This window comes from Molothrus aeneus, chromosome 3, assembly GCF_037042795.1.
Source record: "Molothrus aeneus isolate 106 chromosome 3, BPBGC_Maene_1.0, whole genome shotgun sequence".
Taxonomy (NCBI): Eukaryota; Metazoa; Chordata; class Aves; order Passeriformes; family Icteridae; genus Molothrus; species Molothrus aeneus.
This window is the reverse complement of record NC_089648.1, coordinates 111913913-111930045: the sequence shown is the minus strand read 5'-3', so window position 1 is coordinate 111930045 and position 16133 is coordinate 111913913. Positions and strand designations below refer to the sequence as shown.

Below are 16133 nucleotides of genomic sequence, written 5' to 3'. Positions count from 1 at the left end.
CCTAAAATTCCCCTAAAAATCCCCTAAAATGTCCCTAAAAATCCCCTGAAAAATGTCCCTAAAAATCCCCCTAAAATTCCCCTAAAAATCCTCCTGAAAATCCCCTAAAAAGCTGCAAAAATCAACAGAAATCTTAAAAAAAGGCCCCAAAATTGGGGATTTTTTGGGAATTTTTGCGGGATTTTTTGGGGAATTTTGTGGGTTTGGGGTCTTAGAGTTTTGATGGGATTTTGGGGGGAATTTGATGGGATTTTGATGGGATTTGTGGGATTTTTTTGGGGTTTCCCACCCCCTGGCTGTGCTGCAGGAAGGTGGCTCTGAGCCAAACACCCAAATCCCAAAAAAATCCCAAAAAAATCCCAATAAAACCCCAAAAAACCCCAAATCTCCTAAAAATCCCAAACCCCAAAAAACCCCAAATCCCAAAAAATCCCAAATCCCTTCAAATTCCCCCCTAAAAATCCCCAAAAAAAGCTTCCAAAATGGCCCCAGAATTGGGGAATTTTCCCACAATTTTCCAGGCATTTTTGGGGTTTTTGTGGGGTTTTTTTGGTAATTTTTAGGTTTTGGGGTTTTTATGGGATTTTTATGGGGTTTCTATGGGGTTTCTATGGGGTTTTTGGTGTTTTCCACCTCCTGGATGTGCTGCAGGAAGGTGACTCCAAACACAAACCCCAAAATACCCCAAAATACCCCAATAAAACCCAAAAAATCCCAAATCCCAAAACCCCAAATTCCCTCAAATTCCCCCCCAAAATCCCCAAAAATCCAAATAAATGGTCAAAAACGGCCCCAAAAATGGGGATTTTGGGGGATTTTTTTGGGGATTTTTGGGGGATTTTTCTGGGATTTTTTGGGGGATTTTTGGGGGATTTCTCTGGGATTTTTTGGGGGATTTTTGTAGGATTTTCCTGGGGTGTTTCTGACCTCCTGGCCGTGCTGTAGGAACGCAGGCACCCCCAGCAGGTGGGCCAGGAAGAGCAGGAGGGCGGCTCCAGCACAAACCCCAAACCAACCCCAAACACCCCAAAATACCCCCAAAAACCCCAAATCCCAAAACCCCAAACTCCCTCAAAATCGCCCTTAAAAATCCCCAAAAATCCAAATAAATGGTCAAATATGGCCCCAGAATTGGGGATTTTGGGGGATTTTTTGGGGGATTTTTCTGGGATTTTTTGCGGGATTTTTGTAGGATTTTGGTGGGATTTTTGTAGGATTTTTCTGGGATTTTTCTGACCTCCTGGACGTGCTGTAGGAACGCAGGCACCCCCAGCAGGTGCCCAGGAACTGCAGCAGGGCGGCTCCAGCACAAACCCCAAACCAACCCCAAAATACCCCAAAACCCCAAATCCTACAAAGTCCCCAAAATCCTAAATCCCAAATCCCCAAACTCCCTCAAATTCCCCCTGAAAAATCCCCTTAAAAATCCCCAAAAATCCAAATAAATGGTCAAAAACGGCGCCAAAAATGGGGATTTTTTGGGGGATTTTTTGGGGGATTTTTTGGGGGATTTTTGTAGGATTTTTCTGGAATTTTTCTGGAATTTTTCTGGGATTTTTCTGGAATTTTTCTGGGATTTTTCTGACCTCCTGGCCGTGCTGTAGGAAGGCGGGCACCCCCAGCAGGTGGGCCAGGAAGAGCAGGAGGGCGGCTCCAGCACAAACCCCAAACCAACCTCAAACACCCCAAAATACCCCAAAACCCCAAATCCTACAAAGTCCCCAAAATCCTAAATCCCAAATCCCCAAAGTCCCTCAAATTCCCCACTAAAAATCCCCAAAAATCCAAATAAATGGTCAAAAACAGTGCCAAAAATGGGGATTTTGGGGGGATTTTTGCGGGATTTTTCTGGGATTTTTTGCGGGATTTTTGTAGGATTTTTCTGGGGTTTTTCTGGGATGTTTCTGACCTCCTGGCCGTGCTGTAGGAACGCAGGCACCCCCAGCAGGTGCCCAGGAACTGCAGCAGGGCGGCTCCAGCACAAACCCCAAACCAACCCCAAACACCCCAAACCAACCCCAAACACCCCAAAATACCCCAAAATACCCCCAATATACCCCAAAAACCCCAAAAACCCCAAATCCCAAAACCCCAAACTCCCTCAAAATCGCCCTTAAAAATCCCCAAAAATCCAAATAAATGGTCAAATATGGCCCCAGAATTGGGGATTTTGGGGGATTTTTTGGGGGATTTTTGGGGGATTTTTCTGGGATTTTTTGCGGGATTTTTTGTAGGATTTTTGTAGGATTTTTCTGGGATTTTTCTGACCTCCTGGACGTGCTGTAGGAACGCGGGCACCCCCAGCAGGTGGGCCAGGAACTGCAGCAGGGCGGCTCCGAGGGCGGGCAGAGCGCAGCGCGACAGCTCCGGCAGCTGCGGCTCCTCCTGAGCCACGTCCTGAGGGCGGGAAGGGAAATGAGACCAAAGCACCCAAACAGCCCCAAATCCCATAAAAAACCCAAAGGAATGCTCCCAAAACACCCCCTCAAAATCCCAAAAAATATCCCAAATATTGCCCCCGAAAAGCCCAAACGATTGCCCAAAAATTCTAGCAAAAGTCGCCAAAAATCCCGCCAAAAAAATCCCAAAAATGCCCAAAAAATCCCCCCAAAATTAAAAAAAAAATCCCAAATAATTGCCCAAAAGTTCTACCAAAAATCCACCCCCAAAGAAATTCTAAAAGTCCCCAAAGAAATTCCCCCAAAATCCCCTAAAATGGAAAAAACCCCCCAAAAACGGCCCCAAATTCGGCCGCTCGGTGCCTGCAGGGCGAGCACAGGGCACAGGAGGTCGGTGATGACGTCATCGGTGGAAATCCCAATTAAAAACCCCAAAAAACCCTCAAAAAACCCTGAAAAAACCCTCAAAAAACCCTGAAAAATCCCACAACCCCACAGTAAACCCCAAAGATTTCCACAAAAATCCCCAAAAAACCCAGAAAAAATCCCCCCAAAAATTCCCAAAATCGCCCCAAATTCTCCCCCCAGAAAACCGAAAAATCCCCCAAAAATCCCCAGAAAATCGCCCCAAAAAACCCCTACAAATTCCAGAAAACCCCATAAAATCGCCCAGAGACCCCTAAAAATTTTAAAAATTCCCAGAAAATCGCCTCAAAGACCCCTAAAAATTCCAGAAATCCCAAAAAAATCTGCCCAAAACCCCCTACAAATTCCTCCAAACCTCCCCCAAAATCCTCGAAAAAAACCTTAAAAAATCCCAATAAAATGAAAAAAATCCCCAAAATTCACCAAACCCCCCAAAAATGCAAAACAAATTCCCCGGAAATCCCCTAAAATCACAAAATTAAAACAAAAAAACCCAAAAACACCCCCAAAAACGGCCCCAAATTCGGCCGCTCAGTGCCAGCAGGGCGAGCACAGGGCACAGGAGGTCGGTGATGACGTCATCGGAGGAAATCCCAATTAAAAACCCCAAAAAACCCTCAAAAAACCCTCAAAAACCCTGAAAAATCCCACAACCCCACAGTAAACCCCAAAGATTTCCACAAAAATCCCGAAAAAACCCAGAAAAATCCCCCCAAAAATTCCCAAAATCGCCCCAAATTCTCCCCCCAAAAAACCGAAAAATCCCCCAAAAATCCCCAGAAAATCGCCCAAAAAACCCCTACAAATTCCAGAAAACCCCATAAAATCGCCCAAAGACCCCTAAAAATTTTAAAACTTACCATAAAATCGCCTCAAAGACCCCTAAAAATTCCAGAAATCCCAAAAAAATCTGCCCAAAACCCCCTACAAATTCCCCTAAACCTCCCCCAAAATCCTCAAAAAAACCCCCAAAAATTCCCAATAAAATGAAAAAAATCCCCAAAATTCACCAAACCCCCCAAAAATGCAAAACAAATTCCCCGGAAATCCCCTAAAATCACAAAATTAAAACAAAAAAACCCAAAAAAACCCCAAAAACGGCCCCGAACGCGGCCGCTCGGTGCCTGCAGGGCGAGCACGAGGCGCAGGAGGTCGGTGATGACGTCATCGGTGGAAATCCCAATTGAAAACCCCAAAAAAACCCCAAAAAACCCTCAAAAAACCCTCAAAAACACAGAAAAATCCCACAACCCCACAGTAAACCCCAAAGATTTCCACAAAAATCCCGAAAAAACCCAGAAAAATCCCCCAAAAAATCCAACAAAGAAACCGAAAAAATCCCTCAAAAATTCCCATAAAATCGCCTCAAAGACCCCTAAAAATTCCTCCAAACCTCCCCCAAAAATCCCAATAAAATGAAAAAAATCCCCCAAATTCCCCAACCTCCCCAAAAATGCAAAACAAATTCCCCGGAAATCCCCTAAAATCCCAAAATTAAAACAAAAAAAACCCAAAAAAACCCCCCAAAAACGGCCCCAAATTCGGCCGCTCGGTGCCTGCAGGGCGAGCACGGGGCACAGGAGTCGGTGATGACGTCATCGGTGGAAATCCCAATTAAAAACCCCAAAAAACCCCAAAAAACGCTCAAGAAACCCTCAAGAAACCCCCAAAATCCCACAACCCCACAGTAAACCCCAAAGATTTCCACAAAAATCCCAAAAAAGCCCAGAAAAATCCCCCCAAAAATTCCCAAAATCTCCCCCAAGAAATCCACCAAAGAAACGGAAAAATCCCTCAAAAATCCCATAAAATTGCCCAGACCCCTAAAAATTTTAAAAATTCCCATAAAATCGCCTCAAAGACCCCTAAAAATTCCAGAAATCCCAAAAAAATCTGCCCAAAACCCCCTACAAATTCCTCCAAACCTCCCCCAAAATCCTCGAAAAAAACCTTAAAAAATCCCAATAAAATGAAAAAAATCCCCAAAATTCCCCAAACCCCCCAAAAATGCAAAACAAATTCCCCGGAAATCCCCTAAAATCACAAAATTAAAACAAAAAAACCCAAAAAAGCCCCCAAAATTAAAACAAAAAAACCCAAAAAAGCCCCCAAAAACGGCACCTGCGGCCGCCCGGTACCTGCAGGGCGAGCACGAGGCGCAGGAGTCGGTGATGACGTCATCGGTGGAAATCCCAATTAAAAACCCCAAAAAACCCTCAAAAAACCCTGAAAAAACCCTCAAAAAACCCTGAAAAATCCCACAACCCCACAGTAAACCCCAAAGATTTCCACAAAAATCCCCAAAAAACCCAGAAAAAATCCCCCCAAAATTCCCAAAATCGCCCCAAATTCTCCCCCCAGAAAACCGAAAAATCCCCCAAAAATCCCCATAAAATCGCCCAAAAACCCCCCACAAATTCCAAAAATCCCCATAAAATTGCCCAAAGACCCTAAAATTTTTAAAAATTCCCATAAAATCGCCTCAAAGACCCCTAAAAATTCCAGAAATCCCAAAAAAATCTGCCCAAAACCCCCTACAAATTCCCCTAAACCTCCCCCAAAATCCTCAAAAAAACCCCCAAAAATCCCAATAAAATGAAAAAAATCCCCAAAATTCCCCAACCTCCCCAAAAATGCAAAACAAATTCCCCGGAAATCCCCTAAAATCCCAAAATTAAAACAAAAAAACCCAAAAAAACCCCCAAAAACGGCCCCAAATTCGGCCGCTCGGTGCCAGCAGGGCAAGCACGAGGCACAGGAGTCGGTGATGACGTCATCGGTGGAAATCCCAATTAAAAACCCCAAAAAACCCCAAAAAACGCTCAAAAAACCCTCAAGAAACCCCCAAAATCCCACAACCCCACAGTAAACCCCAAAGATTTCCACAAAAATCCCAAAAAAGCCCAGAAAAATCCCCCCAAAAATTCCCAAAATCTCCCCCAAAAAATCCACCAAAGAAACGGAAAAATCCCTCAAAAATCCCATAAAATTGCCCAGACCCCTAAAAATTTTAAAAATTCCCATAAAATCGCCTCAAAGACCCCTAAAAATTCCAGAAATCCCAAAAAAATCTGCCCAAAACCCCCTACAAATTCCTCCAAACCTCCCCCAAAATCCTCGAAAAAAACCTTAAAAAATCCCAATAAAATGAAAAAAATCCCCAAAATTCCCCAACCTCCCCAAAAATGCAACACAAATTCCCCGGAAATCCCCGGAAATCACAAAATTAAAACAAAAAAACCCAAAAAAGCCCCCAAAAAACGGCCCCGAACGCGGCCGCCCGGTACCTGCAGGGCGAGCACGAGGCGCAGGAGGTCGGTGATGACGTCATCGGTGGGAATCCCAATTAAAAACCCCAAAAAACCCTCAAAAATTCCTCAAAAAACCCTCAAAAACCCAGAAAAATCCCACAACCCCACAGTAAACCCCAAAGATTTCCACAAAAATCCCGAAAAAGTCCAGAAAAATTCCCCCAAAAATTCACAAAATCTCCCCCAATAAAGTCCACCAAAAATTCTACCAAAAAATAAAAAATCCCTCAAAAATCCCCAGAAAATCGCCCAAAAACCTCCTAAAAATAAAAATAATTCCCATAAAATCGCCTCAAAGACCCCTAAGAATTCAAAAAAGCCCCCATAAAATCGCCCAAAGACCCCTAAAAATTCCCCCAAACCTCCCCCAAAAGCCTCAAAAAAACCCCCAAAAATCCCAATAAAATGAAAAAAATCCCCCAAATTCCCCAAACCCCCCAAAAATGCAAAACAAATTCCCCGGAAATCCCCTAAAATCCCAAAATTAAAACAAAAAAAAAAACAAAAAAAAACCCCAAAAACGGCCCCAAATTTGGCCGCTCGGTGCCTGCAGGGCGAGCACGAGGCGCAGGAGTCGGTGATGACGTCATCGGTGGAAATCCCAATTAAAAACCCCAAAAAAACCCTGAAAAACCCTGAAAAAACCCCCAAAACCCCACAGTAAACCCCAAAGATTTCCACAAAAATCCCGAAAAAACCCAGAAAAATCCCCCAAAAAATCCAACAAAGAAACCGAAAAAATCCCTCAAAAATTCCCATAAAATCGCCTCAAAGACCCCTAAAAATTCCTCCAAACCTCCCCCAAAAGCCTCAAAAAAACCCCCAAAAATCCCACTAAAATGAAAAAAATCCCCCAAATTCCCCAAACCCCCCAAAAATGCAACACAAATTCCCCGGAAATCTCCTAAAATCACAAAAATAAAACAAAAAAAGCCCCCAAAAACGGCCCCGAACGCGGCCGCCCGGTACCTGCAGGGCGAGCACGAGGCGCAGGAGGTCGGTGATGACGTCATCGGTGCCGAGCTCGAGGCTGAGCAGCGCCAGGAGCCGGAAGAGGGCCCGGAAGTGCTGAGGGGAGGCCGGGCACAGGCGGCACACGCGGAACGCGTGGCACAGCAGCGCCGAGCCGTGCTGAGACAGGCAGGGAAAAACGGGGCGAAAAATGGGAATTTGGGGGGATTTTGGGGTTGGGGAATTTTGGGGGATTTTGGTGGGACTTTTTTTGAGATTTTTGGGGGATTTTTAGAGGATTTTGGGGGGATTTTTAGAGGATTTTTGAGGATTTTTTGGTGATTTTTTGGAGGCTTTTCGGTGTTTTTTTCAGTGATTTTTGAAGTGATTTTTCCGTGGTTTTTTGGGGCTTTCAGGGTTTTTTGGCGTTTTTAATGTGTTTTGGGGGGTTTAACGGGTTTTTTGGGGTTTTTAATGGGTTTTTTGGGGTTTTTCCTGGGTTTTGGGGCTGTTTGAGGGCATGCAGGGAGTGCTGAGGGGAGCCCGTGGCACAGCAGCGCCGAGCCGTGCTGAGAGAGGCAGGGAAAAAAGGGGCGAAAAATGGGAATTTGGGGGGTTTCTGGGGTTTTTTGGGGTTGGGGAATTTTGGGGATTTTTTTGGGGACTTTTTTTGAGATTTTTGGGGGATTTTTAAGGATTTTTTGAGGACTTTTTGGGGGAATTTTTAGAGGATATTTTGACATTTTTAAGGATTTTTTGGTGATTTTTTGGAGGCTTTTCGGTGTTTCTTTCAGTGATTTTTGGAAGTGATTTTCCCGTGGTTTTTGGGGGGTTTCTTGGGGGTTTTAATGGGTTTTTGGGGTTTTTCACGGGTTTTTGGGGGGTTTTTCCTGGGTTTCGGGCTGGGACAGGCAGGGAAAAAATGGGGGAAAAATGGGAATTTTGGGGTTTTTTGGGGTTGGGGAATTTTGAGGGATTTTTGGGGGATTATTTAGATTTTTTGTGGGTTTCTGGAGGTTTTTTGCTGATTTTGGGGGATATTTTAGATTTTTTTTGGTGGGATTTTTGATGGTTTTTGGTGCTTTTTCAGTGATTTTCCAGTGATTTTTGGGAGGTTTTTTTAGGAATTCTTTGGGGATTTTAGGGGAATTTTTGGTTATTTGTTGGGAGCATTTTAAGGGGATTTTAATGGGATTTTTCAGGGGGGTTTTGTAAATTTTAAGAGATTTCTGGTGGTTTCTGTGGGATTCTTTAGGGGTTTGGGGGGGGATTTTAAGAGAATTTTCGGGACATTTTCTTGGATTTTTCGGGATTTTTGGGGGGTTTTCAGAGGATTTTTAAGGATTATTTGGTGATTGTTTGGAGGTATTTTTTCCAGGATTTTTTCCGTGGTTTTTCGGAGGGTTTTTTGGGGTTTTTAATGGGATTTTTTGAGAGTTTTTGAGGATTTTTTTGGGATACTAAGAGCTTTTTTCAGGATTTTTTCAGAGAAATTTATGGGATTTTTTTTGGTTTTGTTTTTGGGATTTTCTTTTATTTTTGGGGGGATTTTTTAGGGTTTTTTTTTAGATTTTTAAATCTATTTTTTGGTGCATTTTTTGCATACTTGGGGGTTAATTTGGAGGTTTTTCAATGGGTGTGGGGGGATTTTTGGGGGATTTTTTAGGGTTTTTTGGAGAATTTTCCAGCATTTTTTCTGGAATTCTTTGGGATTTTTGGGTTTTTGGAGGGGGATTTAGGGGAGATTTTTTAGGGGTTTTTTGGAGAATTTTTGGGGGGATTTTAGGAGTTTCTGGGCATTTTTGGAGGATTTTTAATAGAAATTTTTGGGATTTTTTTGAGAATTTTTGGGTTTTTTTGGATAATAAGAGCTTTTTTCAGGGTTTCTTTAAGAGGGATTTATGAGATTTTTTTGGTTTTGTTTTTAGGATTTTCTTTTATTTTTGGGGGGATTTTTTAGGGTTTTTTTTAGATTTTTAAATCTATTTATGGGATTTTTTTGGTTTTGTTTTTAGGATTTTCTTTTATTTTTGGGGGGATTTTTTAGGGTTTTTTTTAGATTTTTAAATCTATTTATGGGATTTTTTTGGTTTTGTTTGTAGGATTTTCTTTTATTTTTGGGGGGATTTTAGGGATTTTTTAAAAACATTTTTAAATCTATTTTTTGGTGCATTTTTGGGATATTTGGGGGTTAATTTGGAGGTTTTTCAATGGGTGTGGGGGGATTTTTGGGGGATTTTTTAGGGTTTTTTGGAGAATTTTTCAGATTTTTTTTTGGGATTTTTGGGTTTTTGGAGGGGGATTTAGGGGAGATTTTTTAGGGTTTTTTGGAGAATTTTTGGGGGGATTTTAGGAGTTTCTGGGCATTTTTGGAGGATTTTTAAAGGGATTTTTTTGAGAATTTTTGGGTTTGTTTGGATGATAAGAGCTTTTTTCAGGGTTTCTTTAAAAGGGATTTATGGGATTTTTTTTTGGTTTTGTTTTTTGGATTTTCTTTTATTTTTGGGGGGATTTTTTAGGGTTTTTTTTAGATTTTTAAATCTATTTATGGGATTTTTTTGGTTTTGTTTTTAGGATTTTCTTTTATTTTTGGGGGGATTTTTTGGGGATTTTTTTAGATTTTTAAATCTATTTATGGGATTTTTTTGGTTTTGTTTGTAGGATTTTCTTTTATTTTTGGGGGGATTTTTTGGGGATTTTTTTTAGATTTTTAAATTTAATTTTTGGTGCATTTTTGGGATATTTGCGGGTTAATTTGGAGGTTTTTCAATGGGTGTGGGGGGATTTTTGGGGGATTTTTTAGGGTTTTTTGAAGAATTTTTCAGAATTTTTTTGGAATTCTTTGGGATTTTTGGGGTTTTGGAGGGGGGATTTAAGGGAGATTTTTAGGGGGTTTTTTTTGAGAAATTTTGGGGGGATTTTAGGAGTTTTTGGGCATTTTTGGAGGATTTTTAATAGAAATTTTTGGGATTTTTTTGAGAATTTTTGGGTTTGTTTGTATAATAAGAGCTTTTTTCAGGGTTTCTTTAAAAGGGATTTATGGGAATTTTTTTTGGTTTTGTTTTTGGATTTTCTTTTATTTTTGGGGGGATTTTTTAGGGTTTTTTTTTAGATTTTTAAATCTATTTTTTGGTGCATTTTTGGGATATTTGGGGGTTAATTTGGAGGTTTTTCAATGGGTGTGGGGGGATTTTTTATTTATTTTTTGGGTTTTTCAGGAATTCTTCAGGATTTCTTTAGGACTTTTGTGACATCTTCGGGATTTCAAGTGGATTTTGAGGAATTTTGGGGAATTTTTTCTTTTCATTCCTCAGGATTTTTAGGGGAATTTTGGGGAATTCTTGGCCATTTTGGAGATTTTTTTTCCTTTTTTTTTGGCAGGAATTTTTTGGGGGGGATTTGGGAATTCCCCGGGAAAACCCCCACGGAAAAGGAAAATTCCCAAAGAAAATTCTGGAATTGGGCAAATCCCAGCCCTGGGAATGCCCAAATCCCCTCGGGAGCAGCTGCAATCCCAAATCCGGGGATTCTCCCCCATTTGGCCACCTCAGGACGCCCCGAAATTGGGGGAAATTGGGGGAAATTTGGGGAATTTGGGATTTTTCCAGACCTTTTTCATGAAGACGGAATCCTGGCGGGAGCATTTCTCCACCCTCAGCTTCAGCAGAGACAGATCCGGGATGGAACTGGGGAAAATCCCAAAAATCACAATTATCACCCCAAAAATCACAATTATCACCCCAAAAATCAGAATTGTCACCCCAAAAATCAGAATTGTCACCCCAAAAATCAGAATTATCACCCCAAAAATCACAATTGTCACCCAAAAATCACAATTATAACCCCAAAAATCACAATTATCACCCCAAAAATCAGAATTGTCACCCCAAAATCACAATTATCACCCCAAAAATCACAATTATCACCCCAAAAATCAGAATTGTCACCCCAAAAATCAGAATGGTCACCCCAAAAATCACAATTGTCACCCAAAAATCAGAATTATAACCCCAAAAATCACAATTATAACCCCAAAAATCAGAATTCTCACCCCAAAAATCAGAATTATAACCCCAAAAATCAGAATTGTCACCCAAAAATCACAATTATCAGCCCAAAAATCAGAATGGTCACCCCAAAATCAGAATTATCACCCCAAAAATCAGAATTATCACCCCACAAATCAGAATTATCACCCCAAAATCAGAATTATCACCCCAAAAATCAGAATTATCACCCCACAAATCAGAATTATCACCCCAAAAATCAGAATGGTCACCCCAAAAATCAGAATTGTCACCCCAAAAATCAGAATTGTCACCCCAAAATCACAATTATCACCCCAAAAATCACAATTATCACCCCAAAAATCAGAATTATCACCCCAAAAATCAGAATTGTCACCCCAAAAATCAGAATTGTCACCCCAAAAAATCAGAATTATAATCCCAAAAATCAGAATTGTCACCCAAAAATCACAATTATAACCCCAAAAATCACAATTATCACCCCAAAAATCAGAATTATCACCCCAAAAATCAGAATTGTCACCCAAAAATCAGAATTATCACCCCAAAAATCAGAATGGTCACCCCACAAATCAGAATTATTACCCAAAAAATCACAATTATCACCCCAAAAATCAGAATTATTACCCAAAAAATCAGAATTGTCAACCTAAAATTCAGAATTGTCAACCTAAAAATCAGAATTATCACCCCAAAAATCAGAATTATCACCCCACAAATCAGAATTATTACCCAAAAAATCAGAATTATTACCCCAAAAATCAGAATTATAACCCCAAAAATCAGAATTATCATCCCAAAAATCACAATTACCACCCCAAAAATCAGAATGGTCACCCCAAATCCTGGAAATCCTGAATTCCCCATCCCAAATCCTGAATTCTGGAAAAAATGTAAAAAAATCTGGGAAAATTCTGTAAAAAATCTGAAAAAATTGTATTAAAAAATTCTACAAAAAATCTGAAAAAAGCTATGAAAAATCTGAAAAGATTCTATTAAAAATACGAAAAAATGCTACAAAAATCTGTAAAATATGTGAAAATTCTATAAAAAATCTGAAAAAATTCTAAGAAAATCTGAAAAAAATCTGAAAAAATCTGTAAAAATTCTATTAAAAATCTGAAAAAAAAATCCGAAAAAATAATCCGAAAAAATCTATAAAAGTCTGGAAAAAGTATGAAAAAAATCTGAAAAAATCTATAAAAAATCTAAAAAAATCTGTAAAAATCTGATAAAAATCTGAAAAAATCTGGAAAAATTCTATTAAAATTCTGTAAAAAATCTGAAGACATTCAATAAAAAATCTGAAAAAATCTATAAAAAATCTGTTAAAAAATCTGAAAAATTTTGGCAATAAAATCTGAAAAAATCTGTAAAAAATCTGTAAAAAATCTATTTAAAAAATCTGAAAAAAAATCTGAAAATTTTCTATAAAAAATTTGAAAAAAATCTATTAAAATATCTGAAAAAATCTATAAAAAATCTAAAAAATCTATTAAAAATCTATTAAAAATCTGGAAAAATATGAAAAAATGTCAAATCTATAAAAATCTATTAAAAATCTGAAAAAATTCTATAAAAATCTATTAAAAATTCTATAAAAACTCTGAAAAAACCTGAAAAATCTATAAAAAAATCTAAAAAAAAATCTAAAAAAAATCTATAAAAAATCTAAAAAAATCTATTAAAAATCTATAAAAATCTGGAAAAAATATGAAAAATCTGGAAAAATTCTATTAAAAATCTCAAAAAATCTATAAAAATCTATTAAAAATTTTTAAAATTCTATAAAAATCTAAAAAAATCTGTAAAAATTCTATAAAAAAATCTGTAAAAATTCTATAAAAAATCTGAAAAATGTATAAAAAATCTGTAAAAATGTATTAAAAATCTGAAAAAATGCTATAAAAATATTGAAAAAACCTATAAAAATCTGAAAAAAATCTAAAAAAATCTAAAAAAATTCTGCAAAAAAAGTGAAAAAATCTAAAAAAGTCTATAAAAATCTATTAAAAATTCTATAAAAACTCTGAAAACACCTGAAAAATCTATAAAAAAAATCTTTAAAAATTCTATTAAAAATTCTGTAAAAATTCCATAAAAAAATCTCAAAAATCTGAATAAAAAAATCTATTAAAAATCTGTAAAAAATCTATAAAAAAATCTGTAAAAATTTTATTAAAAATCTGTAAAAAAACTGAAAAATTCTATAAAAAATCTGAAAAAAATTATAAAAAAATCTGAGAAAACCTAAAAAAAATCTCTAAAAAATCTGAGAAAACCTATTAAAAATGTATAAAAATCTGAGAAAACCTATTAAAAAAATCTCTAAAAAATTTGAAAACTCCTGACAAAATCCTGTAAACAATGCCCTCAATCCCCATTGTATTTCCCCCAGAATGCCCAAAGTGTGGAATTATTGGGGGGGATTATTGGGGGGAATTATTGTGTGCATTTCCATGGATTTATGTGGAATTATTGTGTGCATTTCCATGGATTTATGTGGCATTATTGTGTGCATTTCCATGGAATTATTGTGTGCATTTCCATGGATTTATGTGGAATTATTGTGTGCATTTCCATGGATTTATGTGGAATTATTGTGTGCATTTCCATGGATTTATGTGGAATTATTGTGTGCATTTCCATGGATTTATGTGGAATTATTGTGTGCATTTCCATGGATTTATGTGGAATTATTGTGTGCATTTCCATGGATTTATGTGGCATTATTGTGTGCATTTCCATGGATTTATGTGGAATTATTGTGTGCATTTCCATGGATTTATGTGGAATTATTGTGTGCATTTCCATGGATTTATGTGGAATTATTGTGTGCATTTCCATGGATTTATGTGGAATTATTGTGTGCATTTCCATGGAATTATTGTGTGCATTTCCATGGATTTATGTGGCATTATTGTGTGCATTTCCATGGATTTATGTGGCATTATTGTGTGCATTTCCATGGATTTATGTGGAATTATTGTGTGCATTTCCATGGATTTATGTGGCATTATTGTGTGCATTTCCATGGATTTATGTGGAATTATTGTGTGCATTTCCATGGATTTATGTGGAATTATTGTGTGCATTTCCATGGATTTATGTGGCATTATTGTGTGCATTTCCATGGATTTATGTGGAATTATTGTGTGCATTTCCATGGATTTATGTGGAATTATTGTGTGCATTTCCATGGATTTATGTGGAATTATTGTGTGCATTTCCATGGATTTATGTGGAATTATTGTGTGCATTTCCATGGAATTATTGTGTGCATTTCCATGGATTTATGTGGCATTATTGTGTGCATTTCCATGGATTTATGTGGCATTATTGTGTGCATTTCCATGGATTTATGTGGAATTATTGTGTGCATTTCCATGGATTTATGTGGCATTATTGTGTGCATTTCCATGGATTTATGTGGAATTATTGTGTGCATTTCCATGGATTTATGTGGAATTATTGTGTGCATTTCCCTGGAATTGTGTGGAATTATTGTGTGCATTTCCCTGGCATTATCCCTGCATTTCCATGGAATTCCCTGGCATTATTCCCTGGCATTATTCCATGGATTTCCCTGGCATTATTGTGTGCCTTTCCCTGGCATTATCCCTGGCATTATCCCTGCATTTCCCTGCATTTCCATGGAATTCCCTGCATTTCCCTGGCATTATTCCCTGCATTTCCCTGCATTTCCGTGCATTTCCCTGGCATTATTCCTTGCATTTCCATGCATTTCCCTGGCATTTCCATGGAATTATTCCGTGCATTTCCCTGGATTTCCCTGGCATTATTGTGTGCCTTTCCCTGGCGTTATTCCCGGCCTTTCCCTGGCGTTATTCCCTGGCACTATTCCCTGCCTTTCCCTGCCATTATTCCCTGCCTTTCCCCGCCTTTCCCCAGCATTATTCCATGGGTTTCCCTGCCATTATTCCCTGGATTATCCCTGCCATTATTCCCTGCCTTTCCATGGATTTCCCTGGCATTATTCCCTGCCTTTCCCTGCCATTATCCCTGCCATTATCCCTGCCATTATCCCTGCCATTATTCCCTGCCATTATTCCCTGCCTTTCCCTGCCATTATTCCATGGATTTCCCTGCCATTATTCCATGGATTTCCCTGCCATTATTCCCTGCATTTCCATGCATTTCCCTGCCATTATTCCCTGGATTATCCCTGCCATTATTCCCTGCCTTTCCCTGCCATTATTCCCTGGATTTCCCTGGCACTATTCCCTGCCTTTCCCTGACATTATTCCATGGATTTCCCTGCCATTATTCCCTGGATTATCCCTGCCATTATTCCCTGCCTTTCCCTGCCATTATTCCATGGATTTCCCTGCCATTATCCCTGCCATTATCCCTGCCTTTCCCTGCCACTATTCCCTGCCTTTCCCTGCCACTATTCCCCGCCTTTCCCTGCCATTATTCCATGGATTATCCCTGGCACTATTCCCTGCCTTTCCCCGCCTTTCCCCAGCATTATTCCATGGATTTCCCTGGCATTATTCCATGGATTATCCCTGCCATTATTCCCTGCCATTATTCCATGGATTTCCCTGGCATTATTCCCTGCCTTTCCCTGCCATTATTCCCTACATTTCCATGGATTATCCCTGCACTATTCCCTGCCTTTCCCTGCCTTTCCCCAGCATTATTCCATGGATTTCCCTGGCATTATTCCATGGATTATCCCTGCCATTATTCCCTGCCTTTCCATGGATTATCCCTGGCATTATTCCGTGCCTTTCCCTGCCTTTCCCTGCCATTATTCCCTGCATTTCCATGGATTATCCCTGCCATTATCCCTGCCTTTCCCTGCCTTTCCCTGGCATTATTCCATGCATTATTCCCTGCCTTTCCCTGCCATTATTCCATGCATTATCCCTGCCATTATTCCCTGCCTTTCCCTGCCATTATTCCCTGGATTATCCCTGGCACTATTCCCTGCCTTTCCCTGCCTTTCCCTGGCATTATTCCCTGCCATTATTCCATGGATTATCCGTGCC

The 16133-nt window shown here is 39.1% G+C and overlaps 1 protein-coding gene across 1 annotated transcript in view; it reads right to left on the bottom strand.

Annotated features, from left to right (window-relative positions):
- Positions 1 to 1754: 1754 nt before the first annotated feature.
- LOC136554315 (protein EFR3 homolog B-like) overlaps positions 1755 to 16133 on the bottom strand; it is a 67558-nt gene continuing 53179 nt past the window's right edge. Inside the window, exons 14-17 of the mRNA XM_066546164.1 lie at positions 10698 to 10773; positions 7106 to 7267; positions 2221 to 2397; positions 1755 to 1766 (exon numbers count right to left, since the gene is read on the bottom strand). Coding sequence (XP_066402261.1) covers positions 1755 to 1766; positions 2221 to 2397; positions 7106 to 7267; positions 10698 to 10773 — 427 coding nt within the window. The remainder of the gene's footprint in view (positions 1767 to 2220; positions 2398 to 7105; positions 7268 to 10697; positions 10774 to 16133) is intronic.